General features: G+C 47.0%; 1 protein-coding gene across 1 annotated transcript; it reads right to left on the bottom strand.

The window, feature by feature from the left end:
- Positions 1–16095: 16095 nt before the first annotated feature.
- On the bottom strand, positions 16096–17043 carry LOC132590930 (olfactory receptor 52I1-like). The gene has a single exon (XM_060263843.1). It carries the CDS (start codon positions 17041–17043, stop codon positions 16096–16098), a length of 948 nt encoding a protein of 315 aa, XP_060119826.1.
- Positions 17044–22493: the final 5450 nt, after the last annotated feature.

The raw sequence follows: 22493 nt of genomic DNA, 5'->3' as shown, positions 1-22493 counted from the left end.
TGGAATGGCCTTGGGTCAGCCAGAGCTCTCTTATCTGGGAGAATCGGGTTTGATTTCCCACTCCTCCACTCGCAGCTGCTGGAATGGCCTTGGGTCAGCCAGAGCTCTCTTATCTGGGAGAACCGGGTTTGATTCCCCACTCCTCCACTTGCAGCTGCTGGAATGGCCTTGGGTCAGCCAGAGCTCTCTTATCTGGGAGAATCGGGTTTGATTTCCCACTCCTCCTCTCGCAGCTGCTGGAATGGCCTTGGGTCAGCCATAGCTCTCTTATCAAGGAGAACAGGGTTTGATTCCCCACTCCTCCACTTGCAGCTGCTGGAATGGCCTTGGGTCAGCCAGAGAGCTCTCTTATCTGGGAGAACCGAGTCTGATTCCCCCCTCCTCCACTCGCAGCTGCTGGAATGGCCTTGGGTCATCCAGAGCTCTCTTTTCTGGGAGAACAGGGATGGATTCCCCACTCCTCCACTTGCACCTGCTGGAATGGCCTTGGGTCAGCCAGAGCTATCACAGGAGCTGTCCTTGAAAAGGCAACTGCTATAATAGCTCTCTCAGCCCCACCTGCCTCACAAGGTGTCTGTTGGGGGGGGGGGCGAGGTAAAGTTGATTGTGACTGTTCTGAGACTCAGAGTATAGGGTGCGATATAAATCCAATATCTTCTTCTTTGTGCATGGGGGAGCCAGCGTGGTGTAGTGGTGAAGAACGGGGGCCTCTGATCTGGAGAGCTGGGTTCACTGCCCCACTCTTCCTCCGCCTGCAGCCAGCTGCGTGACCTTGGGCCAGGCACAGTTCTCTCTAAACTCTCTCAGCCCCACCTACCTTACAAGGCGACCGTTGTAGGGAGAAGAAGGGCAGGCGGTTATAAGCCGCTTTGTGACTCCTCAGTGGAGAGAAAAGTGGGGTATAAATCCCTTCTTCTCCGGTCTGAACGTGAGTGACCTACCAGAGGGCTGAAGAAATGATCCAGTTAACTCAAGAAAGGTTTTAATGGCTCAGTGAAGATACTAAAAGCACCAAATCTGGGGTGTCAAACTCATTTGTTATGAGGGCTGGATCTGGCATAAATGAATAAAGGACACAGACAAACACAATTAAATATTTTTTTTTTTTTTAAAAACCTTTAAAATAAAATATGCTTAAAACATTAGCACTCATTGGTCTTAAAGGTGCTTTCTTTGTATTTCTCCCGTGGGATCCAGGGAACTGGGCAAAGGAAGCTCTGGCTCTTTCCCTCCTTCCCCAGGGGACCAGGATAGGGAGGAGCCTCAGCCAATGGAGAAAACAGAGGCTTTGCTCAGTAGCTCCTGTGCGATTGAGCAAGCCTGGCAAAGCAAGCTGTGATGCAGAAGGAAGCAAGAGAGAAGGAGAAGGAAGCAGATGACGGCCAGTTGCTCAGGGGCATGAGAGGAGCCCTCCGAGGGCCTGATTCGGCCCCCAGGCCACATGTTTGACACCTTTGCACTAAATGAACCTAATGAGGCAATTTGGACAGTGGTTCCGTGTGCATGCGGTCCATGCACACCCAGACACATTTAACTGAACTGACAATGTACACTGACGTATCCGTATGCGTTCTGAGCACTTCCACCTGCCATAATGTGTCGCATCTCAGCTTCCTGTGCTGTTATTCCATCCATACTGTTTATTTCCCGTCTCTTGCTGTGTTTTCGTCTGGATTTCCGTGTGTTGCAACTTTTCTAACAATGTCTTATTGTTTATATAAATATGTGATGAAAAGAGATGACTCAATAAAGTATTTTTATCTGATAGAAATTGTTCTAGGTTGTTCTCCAGTTTCCACTGGAATCCCACCTGGCTCGCGTTTGGTTTTGGCATCAGAGAAGAATACGACAGCTACAAAAAAAGCCCTACCTTTAATCGAAATGAAGACCAATTCCTTCCATTCTAAACTAAGGGGGATATATGGAGTCAGAGACAGAGGGAGATTACAAATACACGAAAAGTCAAGTGCAAATTGTCGTTGTATTATGTAGTGCACCCTAATATTTCTCCTTAACTGATTTTTTTTTCTTGTGAGGTGCCTCATAGTCTTAACATAGAAGTGAGAACGTATGAACATATGAAGCTGCCTTATACTGAATCAGACCCTTGGTCTATATCAAAGTCAGTCTTGTCTCCTCAGACTGGCAGTGGCTCTCCAGGGTCTCAAGCTGAGGTTTTTCACGCCTACTTGCCTGGACCCTTTTGAGTTGGAGATGCCAGGGATTGAACCTGACGCCTTCTGCTTGCCAAGCAGATGCTCTACCACTGAGCCACAGCCCTATTCATGGCTCTCCAGGATCTCAAGCTGAGGTAAGAACATAAGAACATAAGAGAAGCCATGTTGGATCAGGCCAATGGCCCATCCAGTCCAACACTCTGTGTCACACAGTGGCAAAAATTTTTATATATATACACACACACTGTGGCTAATAGCCACTGATGGACCTGTGCTCCATAGTTTTATCTAAACCCCTCTTGAAGGTGGCTATACTTGTGGCCGCCACCACCTCCTGTGGCAGTGAATTCCACATGTTAATCACTCTTTGGGTGAAGAAGTACTTCCTTTTATCCGTTTTAACCTGTCTGCTCAGCAATTTCATCGAATGCCCACGAGTTCTTGTATTGTGAGAAACGGAGAAAAGTACTTCTTTCTCTACTTTCTCCATCCCATGCATTATCTTGTAAACCTCTATCATGTCACCCCGCAGTCGACGTTTCTCCAAGCTAAAGAGCCCCAAGCTTTTCAACCTTTCTTCATAGGGAAAGTGCTCCAGCCCTTTAATCATTCTAGTTGCCCTTTTCTGGACTTTCTCCAATGCTATAATATCCTTTTTGAGGTGCGGCGAGCAGAACTGCACACAGTACTCCAAATGAGACCGCACCATCGATTTATACAGGGGCATTATGATAAGAACATAAGAGAAGCCATGTTGGATCAGGCCAACGGCCCATCAAGTCCAACACTCTGTGTCACACAGTGGCAAAAAATTTTATATACACACATACACTGTGGCTAATAGCCACTGATGGACCTGTGCTCCATATATTTATCTAAACCCTTCTTGAAGGTGGCTATACTTGTGGCCGCCACCACCTCCTGTGGCAGTGAATTCCACATGTTAATCACCCTTTGGGTGAAGAAGTACTTCCTTTTATCCGTTTTAACCTGTCTGCTCAGCAATTTCATCGAATGCCCACGAGTTCTTGTATTGTGAGAAAGGGAGAAAAGTACTTCTTTCTCTACTTTCTCCATCCCATGCATTATCTTGTAAACCTCTATCATGTCACCCCGCAGTCGACGTTTCTCCAAGCTAAAGAGTCCCAAGCGTTTCAACCTTTCTTCATAGGGAGAGTGCTCCAGCCCTTTAATCATTCTAGTTGCCCTTCTCTGGACTTTCTCCAATGCTATAATATCCTTTTTGAGGTGCGGCAACCAGAACTGCACACAGTACTCCAAATGAGACCGCACCATCGATTTATACAGGGGCATTATGATACTGGCTGATTTGTTTTCAATTCCCTTCCTAATAATTCCCAGCATGGCGTTGGCCTTTTTTATTGCAGACGCACACTGTCTTGACATTTTCAGTGAGTTATCTACCACAACCCCAAGATCTCTCTCTTGGTCAGTCTCTGCCAGTTCACACCCCATCAACTTGTATTTGTAGCTGGGATTCTTGGCCCCAATGTGCATTACTTTGCACTTGGACACATTGAACCGCATCTGCCACGTTGACGCCCACTCACCCAGCCTCAACAGATCTCTTTGGAGTTCCTCACAATCCTCTCTGGTTCTCACCACCCTGAACAATTTAGTGTCATCCGCAAACTTGGCCACTTCACTGCTCACTCCCAACTCTAAATCATTTATGAACAAGTTAAAGAGCATGGGACCCAGTACCGAGCCCTGCGGCACCCCACTGCTTACCGTCCTCCACTGCGAAGACTGCCCATTTATACTGACTCTCTGCTTCCTACTACTCAGCCAGTTTTTGATCCACAAGAGGACCTGTCCTTTTACTCCATGACTCTCAAGTTTTCTAAGGAGCCTTTGATGAGGAACTTTATCAAAAGCTTTCTGGAAGTCAAGGTAAACAACATCTATCGGGTCTCCTTTGTCCACATGTTTGTTCACCCCCTCAAAGAAATGTAACAGGTTAGTGAGGCAAGATCTTCCCTTGCAGAACCCATGCTGAGTCTTCCTCAATAACCCGTGTTCATCAATGTGCCTACTCATTCTGTCCTTGATAATGGTTTCTACCAACTTTCCCGGTATTGAAGTCAGACTGACTGGCCTGTAATTTCCCGGATCTCCTCTGGAACCCTTTTTAAAGATGGGGGTGACATTTGCTACCTTCCAGTCCTCAGGAACGGAGGCAGATTTCAATGAAAGATTACAGATTTTTGTTAGAAGATCCACAAGTTCAACTTTGAGTTCTTTCAGAACTCTCGGATGTATGCCATCCGGACCCGGTGACTTATTAGTTTTTAATTTGTCTATCAGTTGTAGGACCTCCTCTTTTGTCAGCTCAATCTGACTCAGGTCTTTCAACACCCCTTCCAAAATTAGTGGTTCTGGGGAGGGCAAAAAGTTCTCGTCTTCCACAGTGAAGACGGAGGCAAAAAATTCATTTAGCTTCTCAGCCATTTCCCTATCCTCCTTCAGTGATCCTTTTACCCCATGGTCATCCAAGGGCCCCACTGCCTCCCTGGCTGGTTTCCTACTTCTAATATATTTGAAGAAAGTTTTATTGTTGGTCTTTATGTTTTTTGCAATATGCTCCCCATAGTCCCTTTTTGCCTGCCTGATCACAGTCTTGCATTTGATTTGCCACAGCCTGTGTTCCCTTTTACTAATCTCACTTGGACTGGTTTTCCACCGCTTAAAGGAGTCCTTCTTACCTTTTACAGCTTCCATTACTTTGTTTGTTAACCATGCAGTTCTTTTCTTATGCCTGTTTGTGCCTTTCCTAACTTGTGGTATGTATTTTATCTGAGCTTCTAGGATTATAGTTTTAAATAGCGTCCAAGCTTCCCCGAGGGTTTTGACCGTATGTACCTTTCCTTTCAGTTTCCTCCTCACATGCCTCCTCATCTCAGTGTATTTACCCCTTTTAAAGTTAAACGTGGTTGTGGCGGTCTTTTTGGACAACTCCCTATTTATACAAATGGTGAAAGCAATAACATTATGGTCACTGCTCCCAAGCGGCGCAATCACTTTTACATCTCTCACCAAGTCTGATTTGTCTCCAAGTCTCACCAAGTCTCACCAAGTCTGATACTGGCTGATTTGTTTTCAATTCCCTTCCTAATAATTCCCAGCATGGCGTTGGCCTTTTTTTATTGCAAACGCACACTGTCTTGACATTTTCAGTGAGTTATCTACCACGACCCCAAGATCTCTCTCTTGGTCAGTCTCTGCCAGTTCACACCCCATCAACTTGTATTTGTAGCTGGGATTCTTGGCCCCAATGTGCATTACTTTGCACTTGGCCACATGGAACTACATCTGCCACGTTGATGCCCACTCACCCAGCCTCAACAGATCCCTTTGGGGTTCCTCACAATCCTCTCTGGTTCTCACCACCCTGAACAATTTAGTGTCATCTGCAAACTTGGCCACTTCACTGCTCACTCCCAACTCTAAATCATTTATGAATAAGTTAAAGAGCATGGGACCCAGTACCGAGCCCTGCGGCACCCCACTGCTTACCGTCCTCCACTGCAAAGACTGCCCATTTATACTCACTCTCTGCTTCCTATTACTCAGCCAGTTTTTGATCCATGAGAGGACCTGTCCTTTTACTCCATGACTCTCAAGCTTTCTAAGGAGCCTTTGATGAGGAACTTTATCAAAAGCTTTCTGGAAGTCAAGGTAAACAACATCTATCGGGTCTCCTTTGTCCACATGTTTGTTCACCCCCTCAAAGAAATGTAACAGGTTAGTGAGGCAAGATCTTCCCTTGCAGAACCCATGCTGAGTCTTCCTCAATAACCCGTGTTCTTCAATGTGCCTACTCATTCTGTCCTTGATAATGGTTTCTACCAACTTTCCTGGTATTGAAGTCAGACTGACTGGCCTGTAATTTCCCGCGTCTCCTCTGGAACCTTTTTTAAAGATGGGGGTGACATTTGCTACCTTCCAGTCCTCAGGAATGGAGGCAGATTTCAATGAAAGATTACAGATTTTTGTTAGAAGATCCACAAGTTCATCTTTGAGTTCTTTCAGAACTCTCGGATGTATGCCATCCGGACCCGGTGACTTATTAGTTTTTAATTTGTCTATCAGTTGTAGGACCTCCTCTTTTGTCACCTCAATCTGACTCAGGTCTTTCAACACCCCTTCCAAAATTAGTGGTTCTGGGGCGGGCAAAAAGTTCTCGTCTTCCACAGTGAAGATGGAGGCAAAAAATGCATTCAGCTTCTCAGCCATTTCCCTATCCTCCTTCAGTAATCCTTTAACCCCATGGTCATCCAAGGGCCCCACTGCCTCCCTGGCTGGTTTCCTACTTCTAATATATTTGAAGAAATTTTTATTGTTGGTCTTTATGTTTTTTTGCAATATGCTCCCCATAGTCCCTTTTTGCCTGCCTGATCACAGTCTTGCATTTGATTTGCCACAGCCTGTGTTCCCTTTTACTAATCTCACTTGGACTGGTTTTCCACCGCTTAAAGGAGTCCTTCTTACCTTTTACAGCTTCCATTACTTTGTTTGTTAACCACGCAGTTCTTTTCTTATGCCTGTTTGTGCCTTTCCTAACTTGTGGTATGTATTTTATCTGAGCTTCTAGGATTATAGTTTTAAATAGCGTCCAAGCTTCCCCGAGGGTTTTGACCGTATGTACCTTTCCTTTCAGTTTCCTCCTCACATGCCTCCTCATCTCAGTGTATTTACCCCTTTTAAAGTTAAACGTGGTTGTGGCGGTCTTTTTGGACAACTCCCTATTTATACAAATGGTGAAAGCAATAACATTATGGTCACTGCTCCCAAGCGGCGCAATCACTTTTACATCTCTCACCAAGTCTGATTTGTCTCCAAGTCTCACCAAGTCTGATACTGGCTGATTTGTTTTCAATTCCCTTCCTAATAATTCCCAGCATGGCGTTGGCCTTTTTTTATTGCAAACGCACACTGTCTTGACATTTTCAGTGAGTTATCTACCACGACCCCAAGATCTCTCTCTTGGTCAGTCTCTGCCAGTTCACACCCCATCAACTTGTATTTGTAGCTGGGATTCTTGGCCCCAATGTGCATTACTTTGCACTTGGCCACATGGAACTACATCTGCCACGTTGATGCCCACTCACCCAGCCTCAACAGATCCCTTTGGGGTTCCTCACAATCCTCTCTGGTTCTCACCACCCTGAACAATTTAGTGTCATCTGCAAACTTGGCCACTTCACTGCTCACTCCCAACTCTAAATCATTTATGAATAAGTTAAAGAGCATGGGACCCAGTACCGAGCCCTGCGGCACCCCACTGCTTACCGTCCTCCACTGCAAAGACTGCCCATTTATACTCACTCTCTGCTTCCTATTACTCAGCCAGTTTTTGATCCATGAGAGGACCTGTCCTTTTACTCCATGACTCTCAAGCTTTCTAAGGAGCCTTTGATGAGGAACTTTATCAAAAGCTTTCTGGAAGTCAAGGTAAACAACATCTATCGGGTCTCCTTTGTCCACATGTTTGTTCACCCCCTCAAAGAAATGTAACAGGTTAGTGAGGCAAGATCTTCCCTTGCAGAACCCATGCTGAGTCTTCCTCAATAACCCGTGTTCTTCAATGTGCCTACTCATTCTGTCCTTGATAATGGTTTCTACCAACTTTCCTGGTATTGAAGTCAGACTGACTGGCCTGTAATTTCCCGCGTCTCCTCTGGAACCTTTTTTAAAGATGGGGGTGACATTTGCTACCTTCCAGTCCTCAGGAATGGAGGCAGATTTCAATGAAAGATTACAGATTTTTGTTAGAAGATCCACAAGTTCATCTTTGAGTTCTTTCAGAACTCTCGGATGTATGCCATCCGGACCCGGTGACTTATTAGTTTTTAATTTGTCTATCAGTTGTAGGACCTCCTCTTTTGTCACCTCAATCTGACTCAGGTCTTTCAACACCCCTTCCAAAATTAGTGGTTCTGGGGTGGGCAAAAAGTTCTCGTCTTCCACAGTGAAGATGGAGGCAAAAAATGCATTCAGCTTCTCAGCCATTTCCCTATCCTCCTTCAGTAATCCTTTAACCCCATGGTCATCCAAGGGCCCCACTGCCTCCCTGGCTGGTTTCCTACTTCTAATATATTTGAAGAAATTTTTATTGTTGGTCTTTATGTTTTTTTGCAATATGCTCCCCATAGTCCCTTTTTGCCTGCCTGATCACAGTCTTGCATTTGATTTGCCACAGCCTGTGTTCCCTTTTACTAATCTCACTTAGACTGGTTTTCCACCGCTTAAAGGAGTCCTTCTTACCTTTTACAGCTTCCATTACTTTGTTTGTTAACCACGCAGGCCTTTTCTTATGCCTTTTTGTGCCTTTCCTAACTTGTGGTATGTATTTTATCTGAGCTTCTAGGATTATAGTTTTAAATAGTGTCCAAGCTTCCCCAAGGGTTTTGACCATATGTACCTTTCCTTTCAGTTTCCTCCTCACATGCCTCCTCATCTCAGTGTATTTACCCCTTTTAAAGTTAAACGTGGTTGTGGCGGTCTTTTTGGACAACTCCCTATTTATACAAACGGTGAAATCAATAACATTATGGTCACTACTCCAAGCGGCGCAATCACTTTTACATCTCTCACCAAGTCTTGGGCATTACTTAGGACCAAAATCCAGGATCGCCCCACCCCTGGTATGTTCTGAGACCATCTGCTCCATAGCACAGTCATTGAGAGCATCAAGAAACTCAATCTCTTTCTCTCGACCAGAACACATATTGACCCAATCAATCTGCGGGTAATTAAAATCATCTATTACGACACAGTTTTTACGTTTAGCCACTATCTTTAAGCCTTCCATCATATTATAATCGTCCTCTCTCTTTTGATTTGGTGGGCGATAACAAACTCCCATAGTTAAATTTCCTTTTGGGCCCTCTATTTCAACCCAAAGCATTTCTAAAAGTGAATCTAATTCTCTGACCTCAGTCTTACTGGACCGTATATCCTCTCTGACATACAGAGCCACCCCACCTCCAACCCTTCCCTCCCTATCCTTCCGATAGAACTTATATCCAGGAATCACCGTGTCCCACTGATTCTCCTCATTCCACCAAGTTTCTGAAATTCCCACAATGTCTATGTTTTCTCCCAACACTAAACATTCCAATTCACCAATTTTACTTCGAACACTTCTAGCATTTGCATACAAACATCTATAATTTCCCAGGCAAGCTAGGCCCTCCACCTTCCTCCTGCCGCCTCTAGACTCTGGCAGACAGTCCATACTGTTTGTCACCTTCACAGTGGACAACTCTGGTCCATTACCCGGTAGATCAACAGCCTATTTGCCTGGACCCTTTTGAGTTGGAGATGCTGGGGATTGAACCTGGGACCTTCTGCTTCCCAAGCAGATGCTCTACCACTGAGCCACAGCTCCATTCATGGCTCTCCAGGGTCTCCCGCTGAGGTTATTCACGCCTACTTGCCTATACCCTTTTAGTTGGAGATGCCGGGGATTGAACCTGGGACCTTCTGCTTCCCAAGCAGATGCTCAGCCACTGAGCCACAGCCCCATTCATGGCTCTCCAGGGTCTCAAGCTGAGGTTTTCCATGCCTACTTGCCTGGACCCTTTTTAGTTGAAGATGCCGGGGATTGAACCTGGGACCTCTTGCTTACCAAGTAGATGCTCTACCACTGTGCCACCGTCCCTCCCCCATGAACACATGAAGCTGCCTTATACTGAATCAAACCCTTGGTCTATCAAAGACAGTGTTGTCTACTCAGACTGGCAGCAGCTCTCCAGGGTCTCCAGCTGAGGTTTTTCACGCCTCTTTGCCTGGACCCTTTTTAGTTGGAGATGCCGGGGATTGAACATGGGACCGTCTGCCTACCAAGTAGATGCTCGACCACTGAGCCACCGTCCCTCCCCTAACTGGCAGTGGCTCTCCAGGGTCTCAAGCTGAGGTTATTCATGCCTACTTGCCTGGACCCTTTTGAGTTGGAGATGCCGGGATTGAACCTGGGACCTTCTGCTTCCCAAGCAGATGCTCTACCTCTGAGCCACAGCCCTATTCATGACTCTCCAGGGTCTCCAGCTGAGGTTTTTCACACCGACTTGCCTGGACCCTTTTGAGTTGGAGATGCCGGGGATTGAACCTGGGACCTTCTGCTTACCAAGCAGATGCTCTACCACTGAGCCACAGCCCCATTCATGGCTCTCCAGGGTCTCCAGCTGAGGTTTTTCACACCTACTTGCCTGGACCCTTTTTAGTTGGAGATGCCGGGGATTGAACCTGGGACCTTCTGCCTACCAAGTAGATGCTCTACCACTGAGCCACCGTCCCTCCCTAACTTTCAGAACCAGAGCCACAGACAGGGACAATGGGAGTAGCCATACCCTGAGGCAGCGAAGTGGAACGGCCCCTTCAGATCAGGATACCAGGCATGGCCAGGGCCAGCTAGCAGACGCGAGTACGGTCTGTTTTGCGTTTTTCAATGCAATGTTGATTTCTCATAGAATGGTCATTTTTTGGCATATTGGTCAAAAGAAGCAGTACACTATTGGAAGCTCACACAAGTCTGCCTTGTAATTATTGTAATTTGTGTGAAAGATTGTGGATAAATAGATTGCAATTAATATTGTTAGAAATTGTTGAGTAGTGACAGTTTCCCCCCCCCCCAGGAGAATATGGCAGCTTGGGGGGGGCAGTCTATTCCATTATCGAACCCCCACTCTCCTTTGCCCTGCTGTTTTAACCAATCTCTAATTTTCCTTCTAGCATGACCACCCAACAACTTAATGATGGCACTTCCTCTGATATCCAAGTCCAAGTAAGTGAACAGACATACACAACAGGAGCTTTTGCATTGTTAGAGGAATTGCAGGATGCAACAGCCAAAGCAAGTCACAGTGGTTCAGTGGCAGAGCATCTGCTTGGTAAGCAGAAGGTCCCGGGTTCAATCCCCAGCATCTCCAACTAAAAAAGGGTCCAGGCAAGTAGGTGTGAAAAACCTCAGACCCTGCAGAGCCAGTCTGAGTAGACAAGACTGACTTTGATGGACCGAGGGGAGTCTGAGTCAGTATAAGGCAGCATATGTTCATATGTAAGCGGAAGGTCCCAGGTTCAGTCCCCGGCATCTCCAACTAAAAAGGGTCCAGCCAAGTAGGCATGAAAAATCTCAGCTGGAGACCCTGGAGAGCCATGAATGGGGCTGTGGCTCAGTGGCAGAGCATCTGCTTGGTAAGCAGAAGATCCCAGGTTCGATCCCTGGCATCTCCAACTAAAAAGGGTCCAGGCAAGTAGGCATGAAAAACCTCAGCTGGAGACCCTGGAGAGCCATGAATGGGGCTGTGGCTCAGTGGTAGAGCATCTGCTTGGGAAGCAGAAGGTCCCAGGTTCAATCCCGGCATCTCCAACTCAAAAGGGTCCAGGCAAGTAGGCATGAAAAACCTCAGCTGGAGACCCTGGAGAGCCACTGCCAGTCTGAGGAGACAAGACTGACTTTGATGCACCCAGGGGGAAGTCTGATTCAGTAGAAGGCAGCTTCATATGTTCATATATGTTGGGGAGGGAGGGTGACTCAGTGGCAGAGCATCTTCTTGGTAAGCGGAAGGTCCCAGGTTCAAACCCTGTCATCTCTAACTAAAAAGAGTCCAGGCAAGTAGGTGTGGAAAACCTCAGCTGGAGACCCTGCAGAGCCACTGCCAGTCTGAGTAGACAAGACTGACTTTGCAGCTTCGTATGTTCTCATATGTCAGATCTGAAGGCCTCACCTGGGATGCTGGAAGCCAATTTCAACAGGAAGCAACCAGGCCCATCATTATTAGCATAACTGAAATGCATTGCGCTAGGTGCAAAAAAAATTGCAACAAGAACTCAATGCAGATGCAAACAGAACATGAAAACAAACAAAAACAATTAAAATCCCCCCCCACCCCCGCAACGCACCCTTGGCTGTAGACTTTTGAACTTATGAACATATGAAGCTGCCTTATACTGAATCAGACCTTTAGTCCATCAAAGTCAGTCTTGTCTTCTCAGACTGGCAGTAGCTCTCCAGGGTCTCCAGCTGAGGTTTTTCATGCCTATTTGCCTGGACCCTTTTTAGTTGGAGATGCTGGGATTGAACCTGGGACCTCCTGCTTACCAAGCAGATGCTCTACCACTGAGCCACAGCCCCATTCATGGCTCTCCAGGGGCTCAAGCTGAGGTTTTTCACACCAACTTGCCTGGACCCTTTTTAGCTGGAGATGCCAGGATTGAACCTGGGACCTTCTGCTTCCCAAGCAGATGCTCTGCCTCTGAGCCACAGCCCCATTCATGGCTCTTCAGGGTCTCCAGCTGAGGTTTTTCACGCCTACTTGCCTGGACCCTTTTTAGTTGGAGATGCCGGGATTGAACCTGGGACCTCCTGCTTACCAAGAAGATGCTCTACCACTGAGCCACAGCCCCATTCATGGCTCTCCAGGGGCTCAAGCTGAGGTTTTTCATGCCTACTTGCCTGGACCCTTTTTAGCTGGAGATGCCGGGACTGAACCTGGGACCTTCTGCTTACCAAGCAGATGCTCTACCATTGAGCCACCCTCCCTCCCACTGAGCCACCGTCCCCTTTTCCTGTTCAAAGAGTGATGAAGTCTAAGGGGTAGGTTGCCAATCCCCAGGTGGGCAAAACCGGAAACCACAGTGTACTGATTAGTAACAACTGAAACAAACCACTGCGTTACTTATATATTGCAAATAATTGCTCCATTCGTGCAAACTGAAGAGACATAACATGTCATGTGAGCTTTCGCCTTGTGTTCCAGGACATAGGAAAAGCAGCCAGCGGAAGGGTGAATGAAACACAGACTGAGCCTAGGACCCGTGTTGCCACACCTGTTGGATTTCGGACTGCTACCCAAGCAAGAAGTAGCACATTTATTGGTACTCCACACGTCTATCAACGAGAGAATAGACAGTGAACTTGGATACCATTACAGCAATTGGAAATTGATTTGCATTTTGCGTTGTGCTGCATTCATGGACATGAAGAATGCATGAACAGGGTATAAGAAAAATTTGTGGAGCAATTATTTGCAATATATAAGTAACGCAGTGGTTTATTTCAGTTGTTGTCAATCCCCAGGTGGGGGAAGGGGATCCCCTGATTTGGAGGTCATCAGAAAGTGTGTGTGGGGGGGCCGGACCACCTCATTTGTCTTGGAAGCCCCTTGCTGGGGTCACTAGAAGTCATTAGTGACTTGATACCACTTTTCACTAGGGTTTCCAATCCCCAGGTGGGGGCAGGGGATCCCCCGGTTTGGAGGCCCTCCCTCCGCTTCAAGGTCCTTAGAAGGCGGGGGGAGGGGAGGGCAATATCTGCTGGGAACTCTGTTATTCCTATGGAGATTTATTCCCATAGAAAATCATGGAGAATTGATCCACGGGTATCTGGGGCTCTGGGGGGGGCTGTTTTTTGGGGTAGAGGCACCAAATTTTCAGTATAGCATCTAGTGCCTCTCCCCAAAGTACCCACCAAGTTTCAAAAATATTGGACCAGGGGCTCCAATTCTATGAGCCCCAAAAGAAGGTGCCCCTATCCATTATTTCCTATGGAAGGAAGGCATTGAAAAGGTGTGCCGTCCCTTTAAATGTGATGGCCAGAGCTCCCTTTGGAGTTCAATGATGCTTGTCACAGCCTTGATCTTGGCTCTGCCCCAAAGTCTCCTGGCTCCACCCCCAAAGTCCCCAGCTATTTCTTAAATTGGACTTGGCAACCCTACTTTTCACACGCACGTGTAGTGGTTCTGCATGTGAAATGCCACCTAGCAGCTTCAAGTGAATGATGGTATTGAGGATGATGACAAAGAGGAATGTAAAAACATATTTACCTATTTATTTATTTTAAGCTTTTATTAGCCATCCTTCTACCATTACAGGAAGTCAGGGAAGCTCACAATAATAATACATCCCCTCCCCCATTACAGTTTGAAATCACTAGTAGTCAGAACTAAAACTGATCAAATGCCATCCTGAATAAAACTGCCTTCAATTGCCTCCTAAAGAATGAGAGTCAGGGAGCCAGGTACACCTTCCTGAAGAGGTTGTTCCACAATCGTGGGGCTGCCACCAAAAAGGCCCTGTTTCATGCGCCCACCAAATGACCTTCTTTGATTGGTGGGACGGTCAGGAGGGCCTCACCCTGTTATTCTAATTCATGGGCAGGACTGTATGAGAGTAGACAGCCCTTCAGATATCCTGGTTCCAAGGCACATAGGCCTTTAAACATTAAAACCATTAAACTAGGTTTGGGTGCAGATTAGAAGCCAAGGCGACAAAGATGGTGAAGGCCGGGGTCTGGAGACCAAGTCCTATGAAGAAAGGTTGAAGGAGCTGGGCATGTTTAGCCTGGAGAGGAGGCGGCTGAGAGGTGATAGGATCACCATCTTCAAGTCCTTGAAGGGCTGTCCTATAGAGGATGGTGTGGAATTGTTTTCTGTAACCCCGGTAGGTAGGACCAGAACCAATGGGTTGAAATTAAATGAAAAGAGTTTCTGGCTCAACATTAGGAAGAACTTCCTGACTGTTAGAGCGGTTCCTCAGTGGAACAGGCTTCCTCCTTGGGAGGTGGTGGGCTCTCCTTCCTTGGAGGTTTTTCAACAGAGCCCAGATAGCCATCTGACAGCAATGAGGATCCTGTGAATTTAGGGGGAGGGGTTTGTGGGTTTCCTGCATTGTGCAGGGGGTTGGACTAGATGACCCTGGAGGTCCCTTCCAACTCTAGGATTCTTTGATTCTGATAGAGCAGTTCCTCAGTGGAACAGACTTCCTCGGGAGGTGGTGGGCTCTCCTTCCTTGGAGGTTGTGGAGAAACGCCATCTGAGTTAATGGTGGTGCTTGGTTAGGAGGGAACCTGAAACTGCTAAGGCAGGCTTTGTGGCCTAGCCTTCCCTTCACTCCCCTCTCCCTTCTGGAGTTAAACCATCAACTCTAGGGGGAAAGCCTCCTAGAGGGGCAGGAAGTTCTTTTGTTTTATTGGAGTGAGGCAGGAAAAGGTCAGTTCTCGGCTGGCCCTCAAGGAGAGAGGTTGTCAGTCTGTGGGCTCCTGAGTGTGGGAGAGGCCTACTCAATAGGAAGAGGACTCCAGGCAGTCAGACCGAGGAAGCCATCCACAAGGCAGGGCAAGTCTAGACCAGGTACTGGAGGATGCATTTAAATCCACCTTTTATTTGTCCTTCTGGTTGCTGTTCGGATGCTGTGCTAAACTTTTACATGCAACTGCTTTTGTTTTGTTTTTTTCTTTTCTTTTTCTCTTCTAATTAAATATTTTTACTGTTTTGAATGCTGGCAGTCAAAACTTTGTACCACATAGATCCCCAACCGCTTTAGACCACGCTTTATGAAGGGGGCCCCGGGAAAAGGGGGAAGGCATGCAGTTGGATAAGGTGCCAATCCTCCAGGGGTGCCCCAAAGAAGCGCTGAGGTCTCTGTGAAACCCAAGTACAGGGTGGCAGAGGACCTTGAGGCCTGGCCTCAGAGCTGGAGAGGGGGATTGGGAGTCCTGTTCCTCGCATTCCGAACCCCTAGACTGAGCAGGTGGTGGCAGTGAGCCCAAGTGGCTGGAGGAGAAATAGCTCCCTCCAGAGGGTGGCAACCAAGAAGAGGGGGGGGGGCTTGGGGAACGGGGTCTGGTAGGCAGACCGGGGCCGTTCCATCACAGAGGTTTTTCAACCGAGGCTAGATGGCCATCGGACAGCAATGAGGCTCCTGTGAATTTAGGGGGAGGGATTTGTGAGTATCCTGCATTGCTCAGGGGGTTGGACTAGATGACCCTGGGGGTCCCTTCCATCTCTATAATTCTAGGATTCTAATTGCTGCAGTATTGGAGTCCCAAGTTACGATTCCCCCCATATCAGTGTCACTTTCAGTTCCACACAGGGCTTTCGATTCCATCTTCTGGTCAACCCATCAGCCCCTTGACAAAAGGAAATATTCTGCAGAGTGCTTTGCGCACCTGTTTCATCCGAATGCTGTAAATTATTGGGTTCAACATGGGTGGGAGGCTGAGGTAGAGATCGGCCAGCAGCACCTGGATGTGAGGTGGAGTGCCCTGAGGAAAGACCTGGATGTAAATGGAAGCCATCCCTGGGAGGTAATACAGCGACATCACGCAGACGTGAGCGCTGCACGTACTGAAGGCTTTGAGCCGCTCCGCCTCTTGGCTCAGCCTCTTCACGGCTTGGAGAACCAACCCGTAAGAAATGGTGATGAAAGCGGTGTCGCTCCCCACAATCAGGGAGGAGCCCGCCATGACGTAGAGGTGGCTGGCTGTTGAATCCCCACAGGCCAATTTCACGACTGCCATGTGCTCACAGTAGGAGTGAGGGATCCGTCTGGAAGTACAGTAGGGCAAACTCCTCACCATCCAACTCAGAGGCACCATGAAAAGGACCCCTCTTGCCACAATCACCAGGCCTATCTGGGTCACCCTTTGGGGCGTCAGGAGAGTCTCGTATCTCAGCGGGTGTCTGATGGCGACGTAGCGGTCCAAGGCCATGGCCAGCAAGACCCCTGATTCCATGGCTGTGATGGAATGGATGAGAAACATCTGGACGAAGCAGGCGTTGAAGCCGATCTTCGGGGAGCCCATCCAGAAGATGTCAAGCATTTTGGGCACTACAGAGGTAGCCATGATGATGTCAATAATTCCCAGCATGCCCAGGAAATAGAACATGGGGTTGTGCAGTGCGTGGTCGAATCGGATGGCAAACAGGAGGGCCCCGTTTCCTAAAAGTGCCCCAATGTACATCAAGCAGAAGAGGAGGCCCAGCCACGGGTGGACGGATTCAAGCCCTGGAATGCCGGATAAGAAGAAGGCAGATGGGCTGGAGTTGGTGTCCAAAACCATTTGGGTAGGATCCATGCTGTATTTAAAACAAAATAAAAATTTAAAGGGTACGAATCTATGCTTAAGGCTGGTAGCATAAAAAGCATTGAGTCCAGGACACAGTAGGTAATTTTCTTTGCCAATCCTAGAATACTGCTCCTAGAGATTTCTTTCCTATCTTATTGAAGAACTGAAGACTAGCTGCAACACAGTCTTACCCTATTTTATTTTCACAACAACACGAGGAGATTTTACTTCATTACCACATTTTACTTTATCACTACCAGCCTGCTATTCTTGCTGAGATAGATTGCAATATATATCTATATAAGAACATAAGAGAAGCCATGATGGCCCTTCCATTCTAACACTCTGTGTCACACAGTGGCCAATATATGTGTGTGTGTATACACAAACACACACACACACATATATACTGTGGCTAATAGCCACTGATGGACCTCTGCTCCATATTTTTATCCAATCCCCTCTTAAAGCTGGCTATGCTTGTAGCTGCCACCACCTCCTGTGGCAGTGAATTCCACATGTTAATCACCCTTTGGGTGAAGAAGGACTTCCCTTTATCCGTTTTAACCTGACTGCTCAGCAATTTCATCGAATGCCCACGAGTTCTTGTATTGTGAGAAAGGGAGAAAAGTACTTCTTTCTCTACTTTCTCCATCCCATTCCCAATCTTGTAAACCTCTATCATGTCACCCCGCAGTCGACGTTTCTCCAAGCTAAAGAGCCCCAAGCGTTTTAACCTTTCTTCATAGGGAAAGTGTTCCAAAGCTTTAATCATTCTAGTTGCCCTTTTCTGCACTTTTTCCAATGCTATAATATCCTTATTGAGGTGCGGTGACCAGAATTGTACACAGTACTCCAAATGAGACTGCACCATCGATTTATACAGGGGCATTATGATACTGGCTGATTTGTTTTCAGTTCCCTTCCTAATAATTCCTAGCATGGCGTTGGCCTTTTTTTATTGCAATCGCACACTGTATATTAAAAATCAATAAGATAGTCAATAAACAATGCAATGGTACAAGGAATACAGAATTTTAAAAATTGCAAAACAGAAAAGATCAGGAAACAATGTAAAGGGCATGCATTGTGGGTGGGGCGGGGTTTGCAATCTGATCAGAGGAATATAGGTATTTTCCCCTTCTTGCAAAATTGTCCCTCCATCCTATCTTTCCTGCCACTTGCAGGAAGAAAAATCTTGGGTAGGGGGAGGTTGACTGGAAAAGCAAGTAATGGGGCATGATGGACCCCCTGCTTCAGCCAAATTTCACATGAACACACGTGAGGCTGTATTAAACTGAATGAGACCCTGAGTCCACCAAGGTCACTCTTGTCCACTCAGACTGGCAGCCGCTCTCCAGGGTCTCGGGCAGAGAGAGGTCTTTCCCATCCCCCACTGCCTGCTCCTTTTCAACTGGAGGTGCTGTCAGGGATCAAACCTGGAACCTTCTGCATGCCAAGCAGAGGCTGTTCCAACATATGTTGGAAAACTCATTCATTGTGAGCCTTCGTATGTAGTTTGGCCCTACAGCAGGGGTGGCCAAACTGCGGCTCAGGAACCACATGTGGCTCTTTCACATATATTGTTGGGCTCTCAAAGTCCTCACTGCCCCAGCAGCTGACTTGGAGAAGGCATTTCTCTCTTTAAACCCCTCCTCCAAGGCAAGCCTGCTGGCAGCTTGGAGTCAGTATACATTTTAAGAAGATGACGATGATATTGGATTTATATCCCATCCTATACTCTGAATCTCAGAGTCTCAGAGCAGTCACAATCCCCCCTCCACAACAGACACCCTATGAGGAAGGTGGGGCTGAGAGAGCTCTGAGAGAATTGCTCTTGAGAGAACAGCTCCGAGAGAGTTATGATTGACACAAGGCCATTCCAGCAGCTGCAAGTGGAGGAGTGGAGAATCAAACCCGGTTCTCCCAGATAAGAGTCCCACACCAAACTGGCTTTCAATTTAAAGTTGCTTTCTTTCCACCTCTCCCTCCATCTTCCCTCCCCATCTATTTTCCTTCCTACCTTCCAACATCTGGCATTTATTCTATGTGGCTATTACATTAAGCAGGTTTGGCCACCCCTACCCTAGAGCATACAAGAGTTTTAACTTCCATGAAGACAGTCAGGCAGGTAGCTCTGTTGGACTGAAGAACAAAGTATAGTCCAGATCTGAAGAAGTGTGCATGCACATGAAAATTTGTAGTCAGAATTAAATTTTGTTTATCTTAAATGTGCCTGACAGGGCTTAAATTTTGTTCAAGAGTTTGTACTGAAACTGTCAAGGCCCAGAAAACAAATTTGATTCGTCCAGAATCTCTGCATGGGTTCCAGCCTCAACCGCCCAGGGGCAGTGAGGGGTAGTAATGAGATGTTTTACTCCCGCATCCAATTAGAGAGTCTGAGCTAAACAGTTCTAACGGAATAATTCTATTAAAACATTTTGCATCAGATATCTCCAGGATCTGTCTGATAAAGTTGTCTTGCAGTCTTTAATTTCTGATAGCACAAATGAATTAACTGGGAGTTCTGTCTTTTGAACTAAGGCCAGCAAAGCAGACAGAAAAACTTCAGAGGTTGAATCTTTTACTGAACCCCACCCCCCCCGTTTCTTTATTAGACATTAGAAAATACAAGCAAGTAAAAATTAATTCCATAACTACTGTTAAAACAAGTATCACATTGTCGTATATCCTAACACTTCTCGATTGTCTCAGAGTAAGTAAACGTCTAAAGCAGACCAGGTTGCTATCTTAAACTGCTTTTAGGAATTTGTATAAACCCACGTCAAGCACACCCACATGCAGAAATCTCACCTAATCTCTTCTGAGAAATTTGATTGGCTTATCACAGCAGTGCATTTTTATAGAAAAATAACAGTCTTATGCTAAATCATTTCAGACTTAAACCTGTGACCATCATGTAGATAAACAGTCAATTCTTAACCATTGGTGAGAAAACCAAACAGGTATATCTAGGATTACATGTGATACTTGCTCATTACCTTTTTAAAAACAAGATAAGAAGGCCAAAGTTAACTCTTAAATCTCTATTAAAAGGCAACCCCCCCCCCCGTATTTCAGTGACTGTTTTAACTAGCTGTGAGACATAAAAGAAAAACCACATGCAAGCAGAGTTCACCAACAGCTGAACCTAAGATGAGCTCACAATGGCGTGAAAACTTGCCCATCACAAGCCAAGGAATCAACATACCACCAAGGTATGCTTCGACAACAAGGATTTTGAGGCTGGAAACTGGCACAAGGTCAGGCCAAATGAGCCACCTTCACTCCACTCACAAGCGAACGTTCAGGTAGAAGGAGAGACCCCTCAGCCACCAGAATCTGGGTTCTGCTCCTGGAATCTATGATCTGTTTTTAAAACCATTCTGTTTTGCAGAACATCGCAGGCATATTTATCCAGTAATCCAAATCCCCACATAAAGCCCTCAGGGGAGACTGAGTGCCCTGAAATGTAGGGGAACTGAATCAACCTTCTGCCTAGTGTCTCCTTTGGTCTGGGGGACGTAGAATCACATCTAAGGCATCTGGGAATGACGACATAAAACCTTGGGAATTATTAGCAGCCCTCCTCCCAACGCGGAGTTTCAAATGAAGACTTCTGTTGGTGGTGTAATATAAGGCACCAATTCTGTTCCTCATGAAACTTGCTATAAAACATTCAATGAAATCCTGCCTGTTAACTAAAAAATGATTGAAATACATTGAAGTGATAATGACTTTTTTTGTTCTTCAGTCGCACAGTCGAGTCCGACTCTTTGTGACCCCATGGACCAAGTCACGCCAGGCCCTTCTGCCTTCCACCATCCTCCGAAGTCTGCTCAAATTCGTGTTTGTTACATCAGTAACACTGTCCAGCCATCTCCTCTTTTGCCGTCCCCTTTTTCTTTTGCCTTCTGTCTTTCCCAGCATCGGGGTCTTCTCCAGGGAGTGCTCCCTTCTCATTGGGTGGCCAAAGTATTTGAGCTTCAGCTTCAGCCTCTGACCTTCCAGGGAACAGTCTGGGTTGATTTCCCTTAGGACTGACTGACTGGATCTTCTTGCAGTCCAAGGGACTCGCAAGAGTCTTCTCCAGTGCCACTTAGACAGATGCAATGACGACACAGATGACTTAGAAATACTGTGCTAAATGGAACATGGCTTATTATAGATCAGGTGCTGAAAACATCTGGCCTCTCTCAAGTACGCAAGCTCTTGGTGGAAGGAAATTGGTTGTGGGGTGTGAATGACTCTTTAAGGACCACACAAATCCTGTAATTGACTGGTCCAAGCAAAATTTGCAGCCCTTGACAGCTGCCAATCAAACACAGCAGCTGCAGAGAGGCAAGCCTGAGGAATCAAAGAATAATGGAGTTGGAACTGGTGAGCCACAAAATGGCTGCCACAGAATGGTTAGAAGATAGAAGAAGAAGATATTGGATTTATATCCCGCCCTCCACTCTGAAGAGTCTCAGAGCGGCTCACAATCTCCTTTCCCTTCCTCCCCCACAACAGACACCCTGTGAGGTAGATGAAGATATTGGATTTATATTCTGCCCTCCACTCTGAAGAGTCTCAGAGTGGCTCACAATCTCCTTTCCCTTCCTCCCCCACAACAGACACCCTGTGAGGTGGGTGGGGCTGGAGAGGGCTCTCCCAGCAGCTGCCCTTTCAAGGACAACTTCTGCCAGAGCTATGGCTGACCCAAGGCCATTCCAGCAGGTGCAAGTGGAGGAGTGGGGAATCAAACCCAGTTCTCCCAGATGAGAGAGCTCTGGCTGACCCAAGGCCATTCCAGCAGCTGCAAGTGGAGGAGGGGGGAATCCAACCCGGTTCTCCCAGATAAGAGAGCTCTGGCTGACCCAAGGCCATACTAGCAGGTGCAAGTGGAGGAGTGGGGAATCAAACCCTGTCCTCCCAGATAAGAGAGCTCTGGCTGACCCAAGGCCATGCTAGCAGGTGCAAGTGGAGGAGTGGGAATCAAACCTGGTTCTCCCAGATAAGAGAGCTCTGGCTGACCCAAGGCCATTCCAGCAGGTGCAAGTGGAGGAGTGGGGAATCAAACCCGGTTCTCCCAGATAGGAGAGCTCTGGCTGACCCAAGGCCATACTAGCAGGTGCAAGTGGAGGAGTGGGGAATCAAACCCTGTCCTCCCAGATAAGAGAGCTCTGGCTGACCCAAGGCCATGCTAGCAGGTGCAAGTGGAGGAGTGGGAATCAAACCTGGTTCTCCCAGATAAGAGAGCTCTGGCTGACCCAAGGCCATTCCAGCAGCTGCAAGTGGAGGAGTGGGGAATCCAACCCGGTTCTCCCAGATAAGAGAGCTCTGGCTGACCCAAGGCCATTCCAGCAGCTGCAAGTGGAGGAGTGGGGAATCCAACCCGGTTCTCCCAGATAAGAGAGCTCTGGCTGACCCAAGGCCATTCCAGCAGCTGCAAGTGGAGGAGA

This window comes from Heteronotia binoei, unplaced genomic scaffold (genome assembly GCF_032191835.1).
Source record: "Heteronotia binoei isolate CCM8104 ecotype False Entrance Well unplaced genomic scaffold, APGP_CSIRO_Hbin_v1 ptg001202l, whole genome shotgun sequence".
NCBI lineage: Eukaryota > Metazoa > Chordata > Lepidosauria > Squamata > Gekkonidae > Heteronotia > Heteronotia binoei.
This window is presented reverse-complemented; position numbering and strand designations above follow the sequence as displayed.